The 19,263-nt window shown below is 64.7% G+C and overlaps 1 protein-coding gene across 1 annotated transcript in view; it reads left to right on the forward strand.

The window, feature by feature from the left end:
- Positions 1-13,962: 13,962 nt before the first annotated feature.
- Positions 13,963-19,263, forward strand: part of SMTN (smoothelin) — a 32,964-nt gene continuing 27,663 nt past the window's right edge. Inside the window, exons 1-6 of the mRNA XM_065417953.1 lie at positions 13,963-13,983; positions 15,552-15,749; positions 16,527-16,687; positions 17,116-17,209; positions 18,574-18,652; positions 18,751-18,843. Coding sequence (XP_065274025.1) covers positions 13,963-13,983; positions 15,552-15,749; positions 16,527-16,687; positions 17,116-17,209; positions 18,574-18,652; positions 18,751-18,843 — 646 coding nt within the window. The remainder of the gene's footprint in view (positions 13,984-15,551; positions 15,750-16,526; positions 16,688-17,115; positions 17,210-18,573; positions 18,653-18,750; positions 18,844-19,263) is intronic.

A 19,263-nucleotide genomic window follows, 5' to 3' on the forward strand; every position in this document is an offset into this window, starting at 1 on the left:
CAAGGCGTGGCCTTGCGGGTGTTTTCCCGCACACGTGGGCAGCATGGGAGAGAGCACGATGGCATGGTGGGGAACATGCCAATGGGCGCCGGAGGTGTGGCTGGGTAAGAGTCAATATGGAGGGCAGGGATGGGCTAGGCAGGGACGAAGGGCAAAGACAAGGCATCTGGGGAGTGGAGCAGGGGGCAGCAGTACAGCGACACGGAGAGGAGTGGCAACAAGTCCGGGAGATAGTGGGGCAGTGGATGCCAGCGCGGGCTCCGCCCCCAGAACAGGCAGCCCCCCCATGCCCTCCCCCCAGTGCGGGCTCAGCCCCCCCCCCCAGCACAGGCTCCGCCCCCAGAACAGGCAGCCCCCCATGCCCTCCCCCCAGTGCGGGCTCAGCCCCCCAACATCCAATCCCTGTACAGTACAGCGTGCCCCGCCCCGCAACCCCCAGGCACGGGCACGGGCACCTCCCTAGCCCAGCCCCGCCCCGCGCCATTCAGAACTACACGCCCCAGAATGCCGCGGGCGGGGCGGGGCTCTGGCCACGGGGCGGGGAGGTCAATGAATTGAAATGAGCCAATGGAGAAGCAGCGTGAGCCGGATTGGGCGGTCCGCGCCTGGTGACTGGTGGGAGTGGGTGTGTGGGCGGGGCTGGCAGGTGGGGGTTGGGGGCTGGCGCGGCGGGCGCCGCTCAGTCCCAGCTGCGGCAGGAGCGGAGCAGAGCCGGGACGTGGCCGAGGCTCATGGCCTGGCCGAAGCAACGCTACGTGAGGTGCGCGGGGCAGCGCTCCGGATTAGAGGGGAGGCAGGCACTGACTAATCCGGATTGAGAGTTTGGAGGGGCAGCGGCCAGTGTGGGTTAAAGGACTGGCCATTCCTAGTTGAGGATGGGGGCGGTGCTCTCCGATCCGGATTAAGGAATTAGTGGATCTGGCTAATCCTAGGGAGGGTGGGTGGGAGGTCGGGTGGTCTCTAATCTGGATTGTACAATTGGGGAGATTGCCAAATCTGGATTGGGGTGTTGTTTGCTAATCCTGATTAAAGAGGGGAGGGAAAGATGTTGACCAACCCCTCCCCCCAACCCAAACAAACCCCAAAGTTGGGAAAGTCTCTCATTTAAACCAAGCCCTGGCTCCCTGGGGCAAACTATTCCAGAGCCCTGCCCTGTGGGTTTTTCCTTCCCTTCCTTAAAGCGTCCGGTAGTGCCTACTGTCAGAGATGAGCGACTTGTCTTATCTGGTTTGGCAGTTCCTACTTCCTTTAGTCCATTCGGGGGGCGAACATAGAACCAATCTGCATTAAGGAAATCTGGGACCCCGGCCAGTGCCAGCGTAGAACCTGGTAGGAGTGGGTGTATAGGCTATACAACCTTCCACCACAGGACTAGTTTATTTGGACCTGAGACAAGCCATGCCTGAAAGCTGCTAATGGCTATTTGGTGGTTTATGTGAAATGAGCTCGATACCCACCTCACAGCTGGGGCTAACTGGTGACCTGAGTTGGCTCAGCGGAGAGGCCGTGGATGGGGCGGGCTCCCTGTCGCCCCAGAGCAGAGTCCTCCACTTTGTCTAGTAGCCTGATGACTTTCACCAGCACTAAACTCTGAGGGCAACAAATACAATGGGCAGGGCAGGGGGGAATTGGCCAGTACTAAAAAGGTGGGTATGCTTGGACCAGCCAATCCACAATAATAAACTGGGGGTAACTGATATGATTGGCCACTTCCCTTTCTGGATGTAGTTCTTTATGCCCAAATATTGTACCTCTCTGAGGTGGAATGTCTCTTATTTTGGTTTTAATAAGATCAAACTGTATTTGGGGAATCTCTCTTCCTGATCAAAAAGGAGGTGTTGTTTGTGGGTGGGTGGATGGTGTCTCTGGATGAATAAATTGGGGCGGGAGCGTGGTTAAGGGGCGCTGGCAGATCTGGATGCATGAACGTGGGGTGTAGTGCTGGAGAAGTGGTCGGAAGCCTTGTGTGAGTGGGACGGATGCATTTAGCTCAGGCTCTGGCAGAGCATAGCGTGTTGGTGATGATCTTGGAGTATGCTGTGGTTTGCTTTCAGAGTGACTCTGTTTCCAGCACTGGGATTAGCAGCCAGTGAAACAGCTGTAGGTTGATCCCATTTGCCTTTCAGCAGAGGTTTAATAAATCCAGGAATCTCTTTGCAGCTTCGCTGACACGCCTGCAATCTGTTCCTTTGCAGAATTCCTTCTGTGAGCTGGCAGTCCCAGGACAGCACGGGGCCTGACCCCGGCCCTACGGCCCGCTCCCATCCGCTCACTTCCACGCAGCATCCAGCCCTGAGAGCTGCCCAGAACAGTGCAGTGACTGAGACCAGGCCTGCCTCCCTGCATTTGGCGTGAAGGGAGACAAGCATGTCTGAAGAGAACCTCCTGAGCATGGATGAGGGAGCCCTCCGGAAACTGGTGAGTCCCTCCTGAGGTGCAGCCCCATGGGAATGTGCGTGTGTATCTCGTCGGTAGCTCCTGACCTTGGCCGTGTCCTCTCCGCAGAGCGCTCAGACCTTCCCTGCTGAAAGAAAAGAGAAACCACTGCTCAGTTCACCTTTCTGCTTGAGCCTTTCCCCTGATAGCGTGGCAGCTGTAGCGCATGGTGGTTGGCTGAGCGCTGGGGCTCTCTGGGTGCCTGGGAGTATGTGTCAGGTGTTCAGCTGTAATCAGGATGGGACGAAGAAATGGAAACAACTCCTGTAATTTCCAGAGCACAACCTGGGCAGGACGTATGTACAGCCTGCTGCTGCCAGAGTCAGGCCCTGCCCACTGGGGTTGTGGCTCTGTTTCTGTTTACACTGTAACTGTTGCTGGGCTGGGGGGACTCGGGTACAGCCCTGCCATGCTTTGGTCTTGCAGTGTAAATGGGACGTTTGTGCACCTAGGCTCTGGCACAGTTTGGGATCTGGTTGAGACCAGTTCTCTCCCCATGGTGGAGGCAGATCAATGCCGTGGCTGTTAGGCCCTGTCTACGCTTTCTTTGAAACTGGTTTCCTAGCTGCTGGCTTGCTCGGTGCCTGGTGGCGTTGCTGCGCTATGGGCATGCGATCGGATGAGCTTGGCTGGCACAGCCGGAGGGGTTGGGAGGCTGCTTGTTTGTAACTCAGGAGGTAAAACGTCTCTGCCTGCTCCCCAGAGACCCCCTGGGCCAGGTCTGGGCCTGGGAACGGCGTGAACGTGGCTGAAGCTAAGCAGTGCTAGTTTGTACTCAGGCCTGGGCATAACAGAAGGGTGAGCGGTCCTAGCCCACTGCTGTGTGGGGTGGGGGCAATGAGACGGGGCGAGTCTAGTGGAATGGCCTGGGCTGGCCAGCTCCCTGGGCCTGGGGGTGCTCCATACCGTGGGGCCTGAGCGAGCTGTGTCTGCAGCCCCTGCGTTTGGCGCCGGTCGCTGGCTGCAGGGCCTGTTGCCCGTCACCCCAGTGCCTGGAGATAACAGTGACTGGCCCCTGGGAGCGCCCTGTGTGAGTGCCTGCCCGGCGTCCCTAGCTGCGTGCTGAGCTCTTGGCTAAGGGGGGCTCTGGGGTCCCTTCCCTGTCTGGGACTGCGAGCTCTCCCCACTGAGCCAGGCGCGTTGGGCTCCAGCCACTGCTCCCACGAGGGTGCTTTGCGGCCTTACTTCCCCGTGGGGCTGAGTGAGGTGGGGAGCGCCGCAGTGTGTTGGCCCAAATCTCCTGAGGCGGCTGCTGCTTGCTCCCATGGGGGGCACAGGGACCCTGGGGGATCAGCTCCTGCCCCTGCCGAGCCCCCCCCCCACCACCAGTGCCTGACGATGGGGGACATGCATAGGCAGAGAGGGCGGTGGGTGCCCAGTGAGCAGCAGGGTTAGTGCTCGCTCTCTGAGGAAGCAGGGGTCTGCCATGCCCTGCCTATGTGATGGCCCCGTGCGGGCCCGACCCCCTTGTTCTGGCACCGGAAGGGGAGAGGGGGGGCTCTGTGCCTGGCACGGTGGGGCTCTGGCAAGCCGCTGTCCTGTTGCTGCTGACCGTATCCCTGGCCTTGGCGTGCATCAGTCCCTTCTGCAGGCTGCCCCAGACGCACTCTGCCACTTGCCCCATCGCCTTGCCCTGCTCAGCTGTGCTGCTGAGCCTGGCCTCTGGGCTCCTGCTGCCATGGACAGGGGTTGATGCTGTTGTTGGTCACCTGCCTTGTGCTTGTTTGGCTCCGGCCTCTGTCTCCTGTCCGCTCGGGTGGCCCTGCCCTGCTCTCTGCTGCTAGAATCCAGGCAGAGCAGGAAGCGCTCTGCCCCCTCTCTGCAGGGCCTCTGCCCTGGAGCAGCCAGCGCTCCCCATCTGCTCCAGCTCCCTCCTAGGGCGTGTCTCGAGTTGCTTAGCGTGCCTGTGGAAGGGACCCCGCGGGCTGGGGCAGAAACCTCCCATCCCCTTCCTTTCACCACCCACTTGCTGAGCCCAGCAGCAGGTAGCTCGAGGACCACTGGCTCCTTCGGCAGCAGCACGTCCTCCTCTGCCCTGTTTCTCACCCGGCCTGCTGGACAGACACTGGGTCCCAGGGCAAGGCGTCTGCAGTCCCCCCCGCAGTAGTAACCCCCACCCTAGGCCCCCCTCCCTGCTCAGTGTGTCCTGCCTGCTGGAGTGGTCAGAGAGCTCCCAACCCAGGGTCAGGAAGTGGGGGGGCTCCTGAGTGGGTGCCAGCCAGCGGTCTGCTCCGGAGCACACCGCTGGGGCCGCGGCCGAGCAGGCGGGGCTGCAGCCTATGTGGCTGGGCTGGGCTGTCCTCAGCAGGGAGGCTAGATTTCCCCTCTTCCTCCCGTGGGCAGTCCTGGCCCCCTGGCTACCCCCAGCAGAGCAGCTCAGCGGGAAGTTAGCGATGGACTGCACTGGAGATGGGGGCTGTGGCTCATTGATGGCCGATCACCCAGGGTGACACACTGGGGCTGTCGTGGGGTGGGAGTCCTCCAGCTAGGGCCCTGGGCTGCACAGCGGCCCGGAGAGCCTGGTTCTGGGGGACAATGCTGCCAAGGGCCCCATGCTGCTCTCTCTGCTGTGGGGCCAGGCACAGCTGGACTGCTCCCCCCCTCCCCATCTCGGCCGCTGGCCTCGAGCGGAGGTTTGGCTCCGGCGCTCCAAAGGCCTAAACTGCTAGTGACCGAGGTGCTATGTCAGTAATCCTGGGAAATGGTTAACGGCAGGAAGCTGAGTCAGCCTGGGGGGAACGTCCCGTCTCAGCAGGCGGGCGGGGGCTGGAGACCTGGCACCCCCTGTGGGCTCGGGGGGCCGGTGCCTTGGCCTGTCCGTCCTGCATGTGTCTGGGAGCCAGCCCTTGGGAGTGCGCTCTGGGTGGCAACGTGGGGACCGACCTCCCCCCCAGGCTCGGCGGGGGGGGAGTGGACTGACCCCCCCCAGGCTCGGCGGGGGGGAGTGGGACTGACCCCCCTCTCCCCCCCACAGGCTCAGTGGGGGAGAGGGCAGCCAGAGCGGTAGTGCGGGGAGCTGCAGAGAAGAAGGCTGTCGCCCCCACGGAGGGGAGCTGACGTGAAGGGATGGAGGAAGCTGGCAGTAGATCAGCAGAGGGGAAGGCACTGGACAGCAGACAGAGCAGCCAGCTGGAGTGAGAGTTCCTGCGGGGAGCCCGGGTGTGGCTGGAGGGTGTGACTGATCCTCTCGGCGCGGGGCGAAGCTGTGGCAGTGCGGAGAGCTGTGGGGGGCTCCGTAGTCCAGGCCAGTGGAGGGGGAGCAGGTGCTGTGGTGTACCCGAGCAGTGCGGCGGCGGAGGTGTGGGTGCAGGAGGTGAGCTCAGGGCGCAGGATGAGGCCAGTGTTACAGCCTGCGCTGAGAGGGGGAAGGGGGCATGGGCACGGGGGTGCAGCCTGGGCTGGGGGGAGAAGGGGGCGGGGGTGTGACACTCCACTGAAGCATAGTCTCGGTGGAGGGAGCAGCCATGGGGCGAGCTGGGGCACCTGGTTTGCTAGGTAGCAGCGGGGCTGGGCTGGAAGGCACCAGGCGCTCACACGGCTGTTGGGAGAGCAGCGGGCCTGCCCGGTGCCAGGGGAGCGATTGCAGTCAGACGCTCGTCACTGGCTCCATGGAGGAGGGTGCTTTCCGGGTGATGCCCGGAGGAGGGGAGCTCTGCTGAGACCCTGCAGGGGACGGCGTTGGGGCAGGGGTGGTGGCAGCTGTTGGAGGGTTACTGGGAAGGGCAGCAGTGTGGGGAGGTGGGAGGGGCATGAGAGGGGCCTGCATGTGATGCCCAGCTTGTGTGGGAGCCCCTTGCCCTGTGTGGGGCCCTGCTGTGGGCAGGCACTCCCCAGTGACAGCAGCTGGTGCTGGATGGCTGTTTGGGAGCCTTATCTTGTCTCCAGCACAGTCCCGTGACCGTCCCCTGCCCAGCGCCCGACTGCCCCCTCGGAGCCCAAGGCCCTCGCTGAACTCTTGTTTGGATTGCTTGCTGACGGGTCTCCAGGTGCATCTGTCCTGGCGCCTGGTTCTTGTAGCCAAGGCCCTGGAGTCTCGTGTGGACTCTGCTACGGTCTGGCTGCGTGACCTGAGCGGCCCTGTGAGGAGAGCGTCTGTCCTGCTAGAGCCTGGTGCTGGGCTGTCACTCGGGCCCTGCCCTTCTGTGCGCTTGGAGGGTGAAGAGAAGAGCCCGGGCGCCCAACTCGACCTGCTCTGAGTGCGTGGAGCTGCGGAGCCCTCGCCGAGGCCACGGCAGAGAGGGGCTTTATTTCTGTTGCCAGGCATAGACCACAGGTGCCCTTAGCTGTGCCAGAAACCCCTTTGTGCCTCAGTTTCCCCTTGAATTCTCCTCATACCACTGTGGAGCCAGGGACTTGACTCAATCAGTGATGGAGCAGCTCCTCCGCTGGAGGGTGTGCTCAGAGGGGGAGAAGCATGGCTGGGGATCCAGCGATGGCTGTCCCTCCTCCTCTCTGCCCCTCCAGGGGCGACTGGGCCCAGCTGCTCCCCACACAATGCGGCTTGTCACCTGTGCGCTCCTCCGGCCTGGCAGTGGCTGCTGTGCCTGCAGGATGGGGCATGTGGGCAGAGCAGCAGGGGCTGGGCCCCAGGCATTGTGGGGGAAGGGGAGTGGTGAATGGGTTTCTCTGACGCGTGTCACTCTTACCCTGTCTAGGGCTAGGATCCCCATCCCTGGCTGTGGGGGGAGCCCCCTGCCCAGGGGCTGTCCCTAGCTGTGTGCTCTGCCTCTGGCGCTGGGAGAGGCCCCTTCCGAGCTGGCATGGGAGGAGGGATTTTTCTGCTGGCTTTTGGCTCTGCCTGTGCTGGAAGAGGATTAGCCATATAAGGAGAAACTGCCTGCCTCTCCCTGCACTTCCTCCCCCACTCCACGCCCAGACGCCTCTGCTCCCCTCTGCTTCCCCCTTTCCAGCCCTAGCTCCCTTTAAACCAGTGGGGTTCTCGCTCCCTCCCGCCCTTTCCGCTTTCCTCCCCATGCTTTCCTGAGGGGTTTGCCATGGGGGTGGGGGGCTGGCCTGTTCTTAGGGGGCACCATGGGGGGGGGTAGTGATCTCTGCAGAATCCGCTCCTGGCCTGTGCAGGCGCTGCCTGTCTCGGGGCTCACCTGGCTGGTTCGCCCGGGAACCTTCCCGCCCCCGAGCTGGGTGTGTGCCAGGCTCCCTGGTGCTGTGCTCTGCCAGGGTGGCGCTGCCTGGCCCAGCTGGCAGCTGATTGGCTGGTTTGAATGTTCACACTGCTGCCTCCTCTTCTGAAAGGAGCCGGCCGGCTCAGCCCATGCGGCAATGAGGGACGTGTGGCCAAGCCTGATCATGGGGGAGGCAGAGCCCCCAGGTCCTGCGGCCTGCATGGGGTGGCACCAGCCCCGAGAGCTTGCCCTGGCAGCCCTCCTGGCAGGGCTGTGGGGCGATCAGGGGGATTGTAAATGTGTCTGAGGAACATGGAGTAAAATCCTCCCAGAGAGAGGGGGGAGACTTGCACCCTGGCACACAAGGCCTGGGGCAGAGGGGCCCGCGCTGTCGCCTGGACACCCCCACCTCTCGCACGCAGCTGGATGCATCCGTGGACTCCAGCCCAGCCTGTTAAGCTGTGCTGAGCCCCCCTCTGGACCAGGGTCGACCCAAAGCTGGGGCATGCGCCCCCCTCCCGGCCTCTCTCACATTCCAGTCTGGCTCATTAGAGAGGCAGAATGCAAATCCCCTCCCAGCTGGGGCCAGACAAAGGGCGGGCCAGGGCTGGAGGGGCGCAGGTGTAGGGTCCACCTGTTTCTTCACTGATGCTGGCTTTTGGGAAGGCTTGTGTCCCCCCCCCCCCCCCTTTGGATCCTCGCTTTACCTTCCCTCAAGCCCTCTCCCAGCCCTGGCTCTCGCTTTCCCACTGATCCCCCTCCCCCACCCACCTGCAGTCCTTCCTTTGAACTGTTGTGCCGTGTTATGTGCTGTTAAACAGCTGCCACGAGCCACCCCAGAGATGGCTGCCTGGGGCTGGGATGTATGGCTTCATAGAGACAGGTGGTCCATAGCGCCTTTAGAGATGCAGGCCATGAGAGAAGTGCACCCAACTACTGTCCGTAGCTCTGTCTGCTCAGTCCATCCGTCCATGTGCCCAGTGTCTGGCTCCTTGGTGCCCCTCTCTCCGTTCTGTGCTGGCTCCCTCCGGTCCTTTGCCTTTCCCCAAAGCCATGCGGGTTTGGAGGTAATTATAGCGGCCTATAAATGGGAAAACTTGCCCTGTCCCAGTGCCGGGGAGAGGCCTGTGAATGGCAGGGGGCTCTGGCACTGCCAGGGAAGCCGCCCACCCGTGACTTGCTGGAGCCCTGTTTACAAGGCCACATTGTATGTTTCGCTAGGCAGGCGTTAGCTCGTAACCGTTAATTTACTGCCTGGCCGGGGGGGGGGGGGGGTGCGCGAGTGCCTCTGGCACGTCCCGAGCTGAGCAGGGTGGAACGTTCAGTCCTTTCCCTGCCGATCGGCTCAGGCTGTGGTTTCCAGTACATTTGTTTCCCCTGCGCTGCTGGGCGCAGAGCATCGAGGGCTGTTTGTTTTCCCTGTCCTGGGCTCGGTGCTGACGTGGGTTAGAGATGTGGATGCTTCCCCTGCTCTGTTGTAATCTCTCCTCCGCGGAGGGAATGCTTTCCAGGGAACCAAGCGCGGAGCAATACCTTCTAGAGCCGGCGCAGTGCTGGAGACCCTGGCTGGCTTCTCTCCCTTTCTCCGTTCTCCCCCATGCCGTCTGGCTGGCTGGGAGCGAGCGGGCTCCAGAGGCCCAATATTGGAAGAGAAGCCTGGTCTCTGGCTGGGCTGCTCCCCCAGAAAGCATTAGGCTGAGGGGTGCAGCTGCGACTGGAGAGCTGCCAGCGCTGGGCGAGCGTGATGAGTGCCATTCTCCCAGCTGGCCTGTGTCCTGGCCAGTGCTCTGGGCGAGGAAGGCCATGTGGGGCAGTGGTGTGGGCTGCAGGCCGTGTCTTGGCAGGGAAGGGGTGCGGGAGCTCCTGGCCCTTCGCTCTGGGAGTGTGTGTGCCAGCCATGTTGATTCAGGCGGTCCTGCTCCCAGCAGGCCAGTGTGACCTGCCCTTCCTGCGTGGCCCGGGGGCCAGGCACGCCGCAGAGGGACGTGGGGCGGCCAGGAAACGGAGCTGACAACGAAGGCAAATGTGACCCATTATCCAGGAAATGGGGCCGGGGCCAAGCGCTGTCAGCAGGATGGGGGAGGGAGGCCCGCTGCGGGGGGGCAGGCCGGGGGGAGCAGTTCCCTCCTTCCTGCTCCGATAAGGAGCTGTAGTGCCAAAAGGCAGGGACAAGAGGCACCTTCTGTCCACACCCATGAGGGGGAAGGCTCCAAACCCCTCCATGTCCCCTCCCACCGTCCCCATTCTGCCCCCCTCCCTGCGCTGCCATCTCTTAGGAGTGATGTCCACAGGGATATCTGTCCCCTCATGCTGGGGGCTGGGCAGGCCTGTACCCGCATCCAGTGGGACGGGGGGTGGGAGGGGGCGGTGGTGCTCGCTCAGCAGCTGGTCACAGCCTGGGGATCTCATTCGGAGCAGCTGGAAGATCCACAGGGTTGAGGGCTCATCTGAGCCAACTGCCCCCGCACAGTGGGGTGCTGGGCCTGTCGCCCACGGCTAGCCGGCGATGCCGCTGCCTTGCCTTGGGGAGAGTCCATCTGATTTCCCCAGGCCTCCCCCCACCCCACCCCCGGATTTCCCTTCTCCTGGGAAGCCGCGTCCTGCAGCTGAGCCCTTCGAGGGGGCTGGGGCTCCTCCGGCTGGTCTCTCTGGCTGGGGGGGCGGGTTTGCTGCCTCGGAGCTGTGTCCACACCAGGCTTTTCCCCCCAGCAGTGGCACTGCAGACAGGGCCCTGGGCAGTGGCTGCTGTCCCCCCCCCCCCCGGGGCCCCCCCAGCAGGTCTGCACATCACAGTGGCAGGGCTGGTGGCTGGAGCAGTGGTAGGAGCCTTGAGCTTGGTGCACCAGGGGCTTGGGGGCTGGAGTGCCGTTCGGCGCCTGGTAAGGCTGGGTGCTGACGGGGGGGACCTTGGGGCAGCATTTGGAGAGGGCTGATCAGGCAGACGCCAGGCCGGATCGGCTCAGCTGCCAGGGCCTTTCCAGAGGCTGTAGGTGGAGGCCACTTTGGTGGATGGGAGGGGGAGGGGCTGGAACTGTTGGGGGGGCGTGCCCCCCACTCACTCTGCATGGCAAATGCAGGGGGTTTCACCTCTGATCCTCCCCTCCCCCAGAACGTCCTTGCTGATGCTGCACAGGGAAGCCCCTGCCTAGGCTGTGGGGTCCCCTGTGTGTCTGAGCTCTGAACAAGCTATCCGCTGTCCTGGCCAGCTCCGCTCTGCGGGCCTCGGCCTGCCTGGCCCCTGCTTTCCTCTGCGCAAGGGGCAGGGCTGCACTCTGTCCCTAGGGGGCCTGGCTGGGCTCTGGCTCGGGCGGGGGAGGGGGATGGGACATGGGCTTGTGACACCCCCACATGCCCAGCTGTTAGCAGCCCCAGTGGGGGAGCCCAGGACTCACTGGGGGAGGATCTGCTGCTAGGCGCCAGCCAGGGAACAGCCCCAGAGCTGAGGGGCTGCCCTGTCTGGGTCCCCTTTGTGCTCCCTCGGGTGCTCCTGGCAGTGTCCCCCCCAGGGCTCTGGGTACGCTGCTGCCACGGGCCATCTGCCCCGCCCCGTCCCACTGAAGCAGGTGGCTGAAACCCACCCAGGAGTTGGTCTGTGTGCTAAGCGCTCCTGCTGCTGGGGGCAGCCGACCCTGCAGGCTGGCAGCTGAGGGGGGAAGCACCCAAGCCGGCCCCTGTGGGCGGTGGCTCCTGAGGGGCAGCACGTGCCCAGCTCTCGGCACGTCAAGTCCCTGCCCTGGGGTGGGAATAGATACTGTTTGTGTGTCGCCAAGCCAGCCGTTGCTAGGCCTAGCACTGGTCTGACTCTGAATGGCCCAGGGGCTGTGGCCCAGGCTTCCCCCGGAGGAAGCCCAGTGCCAGGGCACGTGCTTCCCACCCCACAAGCTCTTGGTCCTGGGGAAGCTCCAGAGAGGAGCCGGGGGGCTCACCCTGCAGAGCAGGCAGCGGCACTAGGCGGGGCTGGGCCATGGAAGGGCAGAGGGAGGTGCTGTCCCAGGCTGGGTATGCTGGTGCCCCCAGGCGGGGAGAGGCGGTGCTGGGGGCAGAACGGCCTGCCCTGGCTGTGGGATGTCATGAGGGGGAGCCGTGGCTTGGCCTTGGCCTGCTGACGATTGCCGTATGCCCACTAGGGGTTCACCCCGGGGCAGGGCACACCTGGCTCTGGGGGAGGAGAGGCCTGGGTCTGCCAAGGGGAGGGCAGGTGGCCCCCTGGCCCAGGATGCTGTGCAGTGCGCCCTAGCCTCTCCTGAGGTGAAGAGTCCGGCTCAGTCCCGCACTGATTCCTGGCTGGGCTGGGCAGGGCGTGAGGAGTGCAGAGCTTGTGCCCCCATCCTGGCAGGGAGAAGGGCCCTGGGCCCCACGCTGAGCTCAACTTCCTCCTCTGAGCCCCTCGCAAGCTCCTGCCCTCTGGGAGCCTGACTCCCGCATCCCTCAGGGCCTCTGGTGACTGCCCCAGTGGCAGCCCAGGGCTGAGGTCTCTCGTTGCCCCCGGCCTGCACAGCCATGCTGGAGCGTGGGTGGCTTTGAACCAAAAGGGCCATTGGGGCAGCTGGCCTGGCAGCACCATGGGGGAGCCTGGGCAGTGGTGGAATCCCGGCTCTGTGGGATTGCTGAGGGCAGGCAGGAGCACTTGGCTTCGGGGCCAGGATGATGGAGAGAAGGGAGAGTCTGCAGGGGAGAGTGGGGCAAGGTACCAGCCTGGGCGGGCTGCGTGGGGGTTGGGGGCATCAGGCTGTGAATCTGAGAGACCCCAATGGAGCTGGCTCATGGGAGGCGTGAGCCCTCCCAGCCTCCTGGCTGATCCCTGTGCAGCCTGTCTGCAGATTGAAAGGGTAGCGCTGGCAGGCAGGGTTTCCTGTCTGTGGCTGGGTGGGGTGGGTGTCTCCATGTGGTGTCTCCTGCCTGCTCTGTGTGCCAGCGCAGTGCGTGGCACTGGATGACTGACCTAGGGCTGTGGGGGGAATGTGCCTGGTGCTGCTTCCTGGGGACAGCAGCTGGCCTGGCTAGTCAGTGTGGAGTCCCCTCCGCCCCCCTTTACTGGAGAGCTGGAGCAGCTGCCGAAGAGGGGCTGGGAGGAAGCCCGGAATGGAAGGGGTAATTTCCTCATTAGCTGCCCAGCCCTCGCACACCCGTCCCAGGGGAGCAGCAAGAGGCCCTGTCTCCTCCCAGCTGTTCTCCCTGCGCCTCTCTCCAGAACTGACTCGCTTTCCTTGCCAGGGTTCACGGGGTCTGAAGCCGCTTCCCTGCCCCAGGGGCCAGAGGCAGGGCCCGATCCTGGCTTACAGCCCCCCGTGAGAGATCCCTGCCTGGGGCTGTGTGGAAGAGAGCCAGCTGGACCCTGGCTGGCAGCCCCCCTGCCCCAGGGGCCGTTCCCAGCTGTGGTGAAGAGGCACCAGTTGCCGCAGGGTGTGAGAACCAGCCGCAGCGTGGCTGATAACACCTGTGCTGATGGGGAGGGGGTCCCCACTCAGAGCCAGACGGGACTAAGGTCGTGGCTCCAGAAGGGAGCAGGTATCTCTGGCATGCTTGCGCTCTCCAGCGCATCGGGCAGTCCAGCGTGAGCCCTGTGCCACTCAGCCCCCTGCTGTCTCTGGCAGCCTCGTCTCAGAGTGGGGTCCCACTGGTGCATCCCCGGGGCTCAGACGTTCTCCCAGGAGGTGCCTTGTAGCCAGCAAAATGCCACCTCCTGCCCTGGCGTACGTGTCCTGGGCTTCAGGGCAGCCTGTGAGTGAAGGGGAGAGGGATGCCCAGGACTCTGCCACTTGGGCCCACCAGAGGCCCCGTGGCTGGTACCTGGCTATCTCCCCTCCCCTCCCCCCCGCAGTTAATCTCTGCTCGGTATCCCTTCCATCCCTCCTTTTCCTCCCCCCGCTCTCCTGTCTGACCCCATCTCCACCAGCCCGAGGGGATGAGCTGGGGCTCCCGGGAGGGGAATCTCTCCTGTTCTCTGGGGATCAGGGGCAAGGTGTCTGGCAGGCCAGCGCCCCCCGCACAGCATGGCACAGAGCACTGGTGACCCGCGCTCGCCCTCCCACCCGGCTACGGGCTCTGGATAGCTGCGGGCCCTTTGGGCAGCCGTTCTGGGCCAGGTGTTTGGGATTCAGGCAAGGACTAGCAGCTCCACCGGATGCTTCAGCGTCTGGGAAGCAGAGTCTGGTGCAGCTCTGAGCCACCCTGCTGGCTGGTCCCCCCACCCCGTGCCTGCTAGCTCCCTAACCTGGTGCATCAGAGCCGCTCCCTAGGGACTCCACCACTGAGCGCCCTAGTGGTGGGGAGGGGGTCTGGGGCAGGCAGTGTTTACCCCCCTGTGGGTGCCTGGGCTTCCAGAGGCACCAAAGGGCACTGGCTTCTTGGGGGTGAGAACTGTCCTGGCACCTCCTCAGGTGCTGTCCTGGCACCTCCCGGAATGACGCTGCATGTTGGCAAGGTGAGCTCTGGCTGCGGAAACGGGGGAGCTGGTGGCTGACCTGACCCACGCCATGCTCCATCGTCCCCCCAGCGTCGCACGTGGGCTGGATCCGGCTCGCTGCTGAAATCCGGGCCCAACCTGCCACTGCTGTGTCCAGGCTGGAAGTGGGAACCTGGGCTGGAGCTGCCAGGAGGGAAGTGGGGGCTGGGGGAAGCCTGGGGCCCTTGCCTCCTGGCTGGCACCTGTGGGACTCCCCCTCTGTTGAGTGGTTGCGGCGTGTGGCCAGGAATCTGGAGTGGGGTCTCCCCTCGGGGGGTTTATGGAGCGGTGTCCCTAGCTGGCTGATGGGGAACGGGCCCAGGCTACAGATGGCTGGCGATGTTAATTCCACCCTAGCCCAGTCCCCCAAGAAACAGACAAAGGCTGGGGCTGCCGGGATGGGAGCTGCCTACCCCCGGGGGGATGTGGGTTCACCTCCTGCGCTGGGGGTCTTTCCCCTTGGGCCTGGTCAGTGGGCTGCAGGGTTTGTTTGGCTCCATGTGCTCAGGGGCAGGGGAGGCGGAAGCAGGAGCCCAGGCTGGGGCTGGCACCGCTGCTCCCACCCCTCAAAGGCTCCATCTCGAACAGCAGCTGGTTTGGGTCAAATAGTTTATTTTTAACAAATTCCATGAGAAATAGCGGCTGGAGCCAGTGGCTTCTTCAGCCCTGACACGCTGCAGTCAGAGAGGCGCTCCGGCTTGTGCAGGGCCCAGCTGGCTGTGCTCCTGCCCTCGCTTCCCGGGGTCTCCTGGGTCCCCACCCCTTGGGGCTGGGGGTCTCTGGGCTCCCCCCTCCCGCTAGGCCTGGGCCTGGCTTCCTGCACCTGGCCCAGCCGTGGGGTCCCTGGCTGGTCCCTGGAGACGAGTCCCTGTGCAGAGCAAGGCAGGAGTGCTGCCGCGGCAACAGCAAGGGAGCCACCCTTGGCTCCTCGGCCAGGCCCAGGGCCCACGTGGAGCCGGCGGTGCCCTTCGTCCTCCATGCCTGGCGCTGCCCATGGCAGCACTCTGCAGACCTGTCTGAGCAGCCTTCCCCAGAGCGGCAGCAGGGTGTCCCGTGTGGTGGGCTGGCTGAGGCCGCTGTGCTGCCGGGGGGTGCGGGGGAAACAGGTCCTGTTTTGCCCAGGGTTTGGAGGGGTGCTGGAGCTGAGGTCTCTGAGCTGGGCACGCTGCCCCCCAGGACGCTGGGAGCCCAGGTTCTCCACAGCCACCCGCGCCAGCTCCAACCACTCCCGAATCTGTGCACTGTTCCCTGCCCCTCCCACGGGCCTACCTGCTGGGCATGCCGTCGGAGCTCGTCTTGTGGCAGGACAGGGCGGTGGCTGCAAACAGTGTCTGACCAGGCTCCTCTGGCTCATGGAGCAGGGGGCCCTGTTTGCTCCAGGCGAGGGGGAGCTGCTCCCCAGGGCTCTCCCTTGGGGCGCCCAGTCGCTGATGGGAACCTGGGCCCAGTGCTTGGTCACTGCACTGTGCCCCCTGCTCCCCCATTCTCTGGGCAGGCCAGTGTGGCTTGGCAGTGCGTGTGTCTGTGTGGGGGGGACGGGACAATAGCTGGACATCGCTCCCAGCCAGAGCCCAACCGAAGGAAGGGACATAGGGATCAGAGCTTGCCGCGAGATCGACATCCGGAAACGGGGCCTCCCGCGCCCTGGCACGCTGCCCTCGCCACTCCGGCGTCTCCCTCCAGCTGCTGCAGCACCCAGGATAGGGCCCCCCGCTGCAGGCAGAGAAGCAGAGCAAACTCTGAGGGTGGGGAAGGGAACAAAGGGGTATTGGGCGGGGGGGCAGGGGCTGCGGTGGTCAGGGGGAGTTGCATTGGTGCATTGCGGGTGCCTGTCGACCCCATCCCATTACCGTCTCCGCAGGCTCCCTTTGCCCCAAGCAGACCCAGCCCTTGGGCCTTCCATTTTCTTTCCCGTCCAACCACCACCCTGTGCCCCCCGGACAGATCTTTGTCTCTGCAGAGGGGCCTGGCCTGGACGTGCCCTGGAGTGTGCTGCCAGCTTCCTTCCTCCCCGGGGCAAGCGTTGGCAAGGCGGCAAGTCCGCGGCATGATCTGAAGCTGGACAGTGTGGGCCCAAGTCTTGCCTCTGTGTTCTGCTCCCTGCCCGGGCACTGCCAGCTGCAGTGTCGGGAAAGGCCAGTTGGCCTCCTCCTGCCCAGTCCCTGCTCTCTGTCCCTGTTGGCACGTGCATGTGTGACGCTGCCTCTGAGAGCCACGCCGGTGCCCCCGCTGCATAGGCACCCTCTGCTTTGTGTGCTGGGGCCGGAGGGCTGTGCGCCAAGGGCACACGCTGCCTGGCGAGGAGAGGACAGTGCCCAGCAGTGTGTGCGGTGACGCTCCCGTGCAGCTAGCGCAGTGGCACAAACAGCCCCATTGTGCTGAGCGGGGGCGGGGGGTGGCGGGTGGGGCGCTCAGCAGGGGTGGCACTGACCGCCGCTCCCTTGGGAGAAGGGGGCTGGATACATAGCAGGCTCTAGCCGTCCCTGGGTGACCTCCCCGCTCTGCTCTGCTCTGCTCCTCAGCTGGAGGCCACGCTGGACCTCGCTGAGCGGCGCCAGATCCGCTCGGCCATCCGGGAGCTGCGGCGCCAGGAGCTGGAGCGGGACGAGGAGGCTCTGGCATCCAAGCGCTTCCGCTCGGAGCGCGGCAGCCGCCGGCAGGAGAACAAGGAGAACTGGCTGCGGTGAGTGCAGGGGCTGGGGCATGGAGTGTGGGCCCCGCCACACCTTGTGGGCAGGGCTGAGCTGCCCACCCCGGCCCAATGGGCCTGGTTTATGGAGCAGAGTCTTTGCCCCTCCCAGCAGGGATGGCAGTGCCCCTGGCAGGCAGGCCGGTGCTCGCTGCTTCCTGGATACCTGGTCCTCCTGCCGTAGGGCCCGTGTGGGATGAGGCAGGCTGGGATGGCAGCTCCTGCTTGCTCCGTGCCCCTGGTCCCCACAGAGGAGAAGCTACAGCTCGGCTTAGGGGAAGTGCCCCCATCCTGGCATCATGCCGTCTTGGCCCCTCCCTGCCCGCACCACCAGGAAGCTGAGCGTGCACTCGGATTTCTGGCACTGGGGGACAGCCCCGTTCCCCAGCCTGTGTGCCCCTGGTCAGACTGTCTCTCTGCAGGTCTCAGCGGCTGGAGGAAGAGCAGCAGAAATCCCTGGTGCTGCTCTCCGGGAAGCTCGACTCCATCACAGACGTGGAGGAGCTGACGGCTCTGGTGAGTTGCCCTCCAGGGCGTGGGCTGCTGGCTGCCCTCTGGGGGAGGGAATGACCCCGCTCTGGCTCCGTTCCGGGAGGAAAGTCTGCGCTCTGCCCTGGGTGTGGGGTGGGGAGGATCTGGTGCCAGCCAGGGTGCCTGCTGCCTTCCAGCTCGGCTCCCGTCGCTCCCTCTCCTTTCTTGTGATCAGGGCAGCCAAGCACAAGATGGGGAGCTAGGACTCGTGGGTTCTGTTCCCAGCTGTGCCCCTTACTCGCTGTGCGACCTGGGGCAGGCCATGTCCTTGACCCTCTCTGTGCCTCAGTTTCCCCTTGGTAAAACAGGCCGGGGTGCGGGTCCATTGCTGTACCCTTGCTACTGCTCGCACACTCTGGTTGGGGGTCCCCCAGTCTCGTCAGCGCCTTCCCCCATCTGCCATGTCCCATCACCTTCCGCTCCCTTCACCTACCCTGTCTGAGCAGCGTCTAGGGGAGCTGTGGCCAGGCAGTGCCTGAGCAGTGCCGTCAGGCTGCTGGCAAGGCGCAGAGGGCTGGGCGGGCATGGAGCCCCCGGAGCCAGGAGCAGGGTGGGTACTTGCCATAGTGCCAATGGAGCAGTTGAGATTGGGATCTCTCACAACCCAGGCTGGCGAGCAGGGCTGTGCGTATGGCAGCGCGGGGGCAGAGCCGGCTGTCGACTGGCACGTTCTGGGGTCTCCCTCTTGGGGGCTAGGGCTGAAGGAGCAGGGCAGTGGAGGGTGTCTCGCCAAGGGGACCTGAGTCTAGGACTGCAGTGTCCTGGTGGATGGGAGGTGGGGAGGATGCAGACGGTTTGGTCTCCCACTGGCGTGGGGGTGCGGGCGGGAGGAAGAGGCTGCTGGCTAGTTTGCCTGGAGTGTGAGCTCCTCCCCAGCAGGTGCTGCACCTCCCACCCTTGCCCCCAGTAGGCAGCGTTCAGTGAGAGCGTCTGGAGCACTGTTCCCCCAGGGCAGCGCCTGACCACCTAGCCGTGGGGAAACTGAGGCAAGGCGGGGACATGCCTTCCCCAGGTACCATGGGGAGTTTGTGGCAGAACTGTCACTAGAACCCAGGAGTCCTGGCTCCCAACCATCCACTATAACCCCTGCTCTGTGCTCCCTCCCTTCCTGCCCCTGGCGCCCATGCATGGAGCAGTGGCAGAGGGAACCTGCACTGTGCCAGGCGGATCATACGCCTAGACAGGATTTCTGGCGGCTGCTGAACCCACCTGGCCCGTGTGGGAGTGGGTTGTAGCCGAGCCTGGGTGGGCTGGACCTGGCGCTGGGGGCGCTCCCTCCCCCATCGTGCCAGGAGCCTGGGGTGGCTGTGGAGCTGAGAGAGCCCATGTTGTGTCCCTTTCTGCCACAGCTGCGAGGAGCCGGCGAGTACGAGGAGCGCAAGCTGATCCGGGCCGCCATCCGCAAGCTGCGGGCCAACGAGATTGAGGGTACGGCACCCCCGTCCCCTGGCTCCTTGCGCAGGCCTAGCCTGGCTCTGCCCCGGGCCAGCTACTCGTTAACCGGCTCCTCCCTCCCTCCCTTCCAGCTGCAGCCTCGGCAGGGAGAGCCCACAACAGCCGGAAAGGGGAAAATGAGCCACTGGCCTCCAAGGGGAAGGAGAGCTCGGATGGGGGCAGCTCTGTGGTGAGTGGGGTGGGGGGAGCTCTGTGGTGAGTGGGGTGGGGGGAGCTCTGTGGTGAGTGGGGTGGGGGGAGCTCTGTGGTGAGTGGGGTGGGGGGAGCTCTGTGGTGAGTGGGGTGGGGGGAGCTCTGTGGTGAGTGGGGCAGGGGGGAGCTCACCGGTGAGGTGTGGGGCCGGAGGGAGCTCTGTGATGAGTGGGGTGGGGGGGGAGCTTGCTGGTGAGGCGTTGGGCCGGGGGGGGAGCTCTGTGGTGAGTGGGGCGGGGGGGAGCTCGCCGGTGAAGTGTGGGGCCGGGGGGGGGGCTCTGTAGTGAGTGGGGCAGGGGGGAGCTCAGCCTCCTGGAGCTCGTCAGTTCTCGCCCCTCCCCGCCCCCTCGAGAGAAGGGCTGACTGGCTGGCTTAGGGGGTGGGAGCTGGGC

The sequence above is a fragment of the Emys orbicularis genome, chromosome 16, assembly GCF_028017835.1.
Source record: "Emys orbicularis isolate rEmyOrb1 chromosome 16, rEmyOrb1.hap1, whole genome shotgun sequence".
NCBI lineage: Eukaryota > Metazoa > Chordata > Testudines > Emydidae > Emys > Emys orbicularis.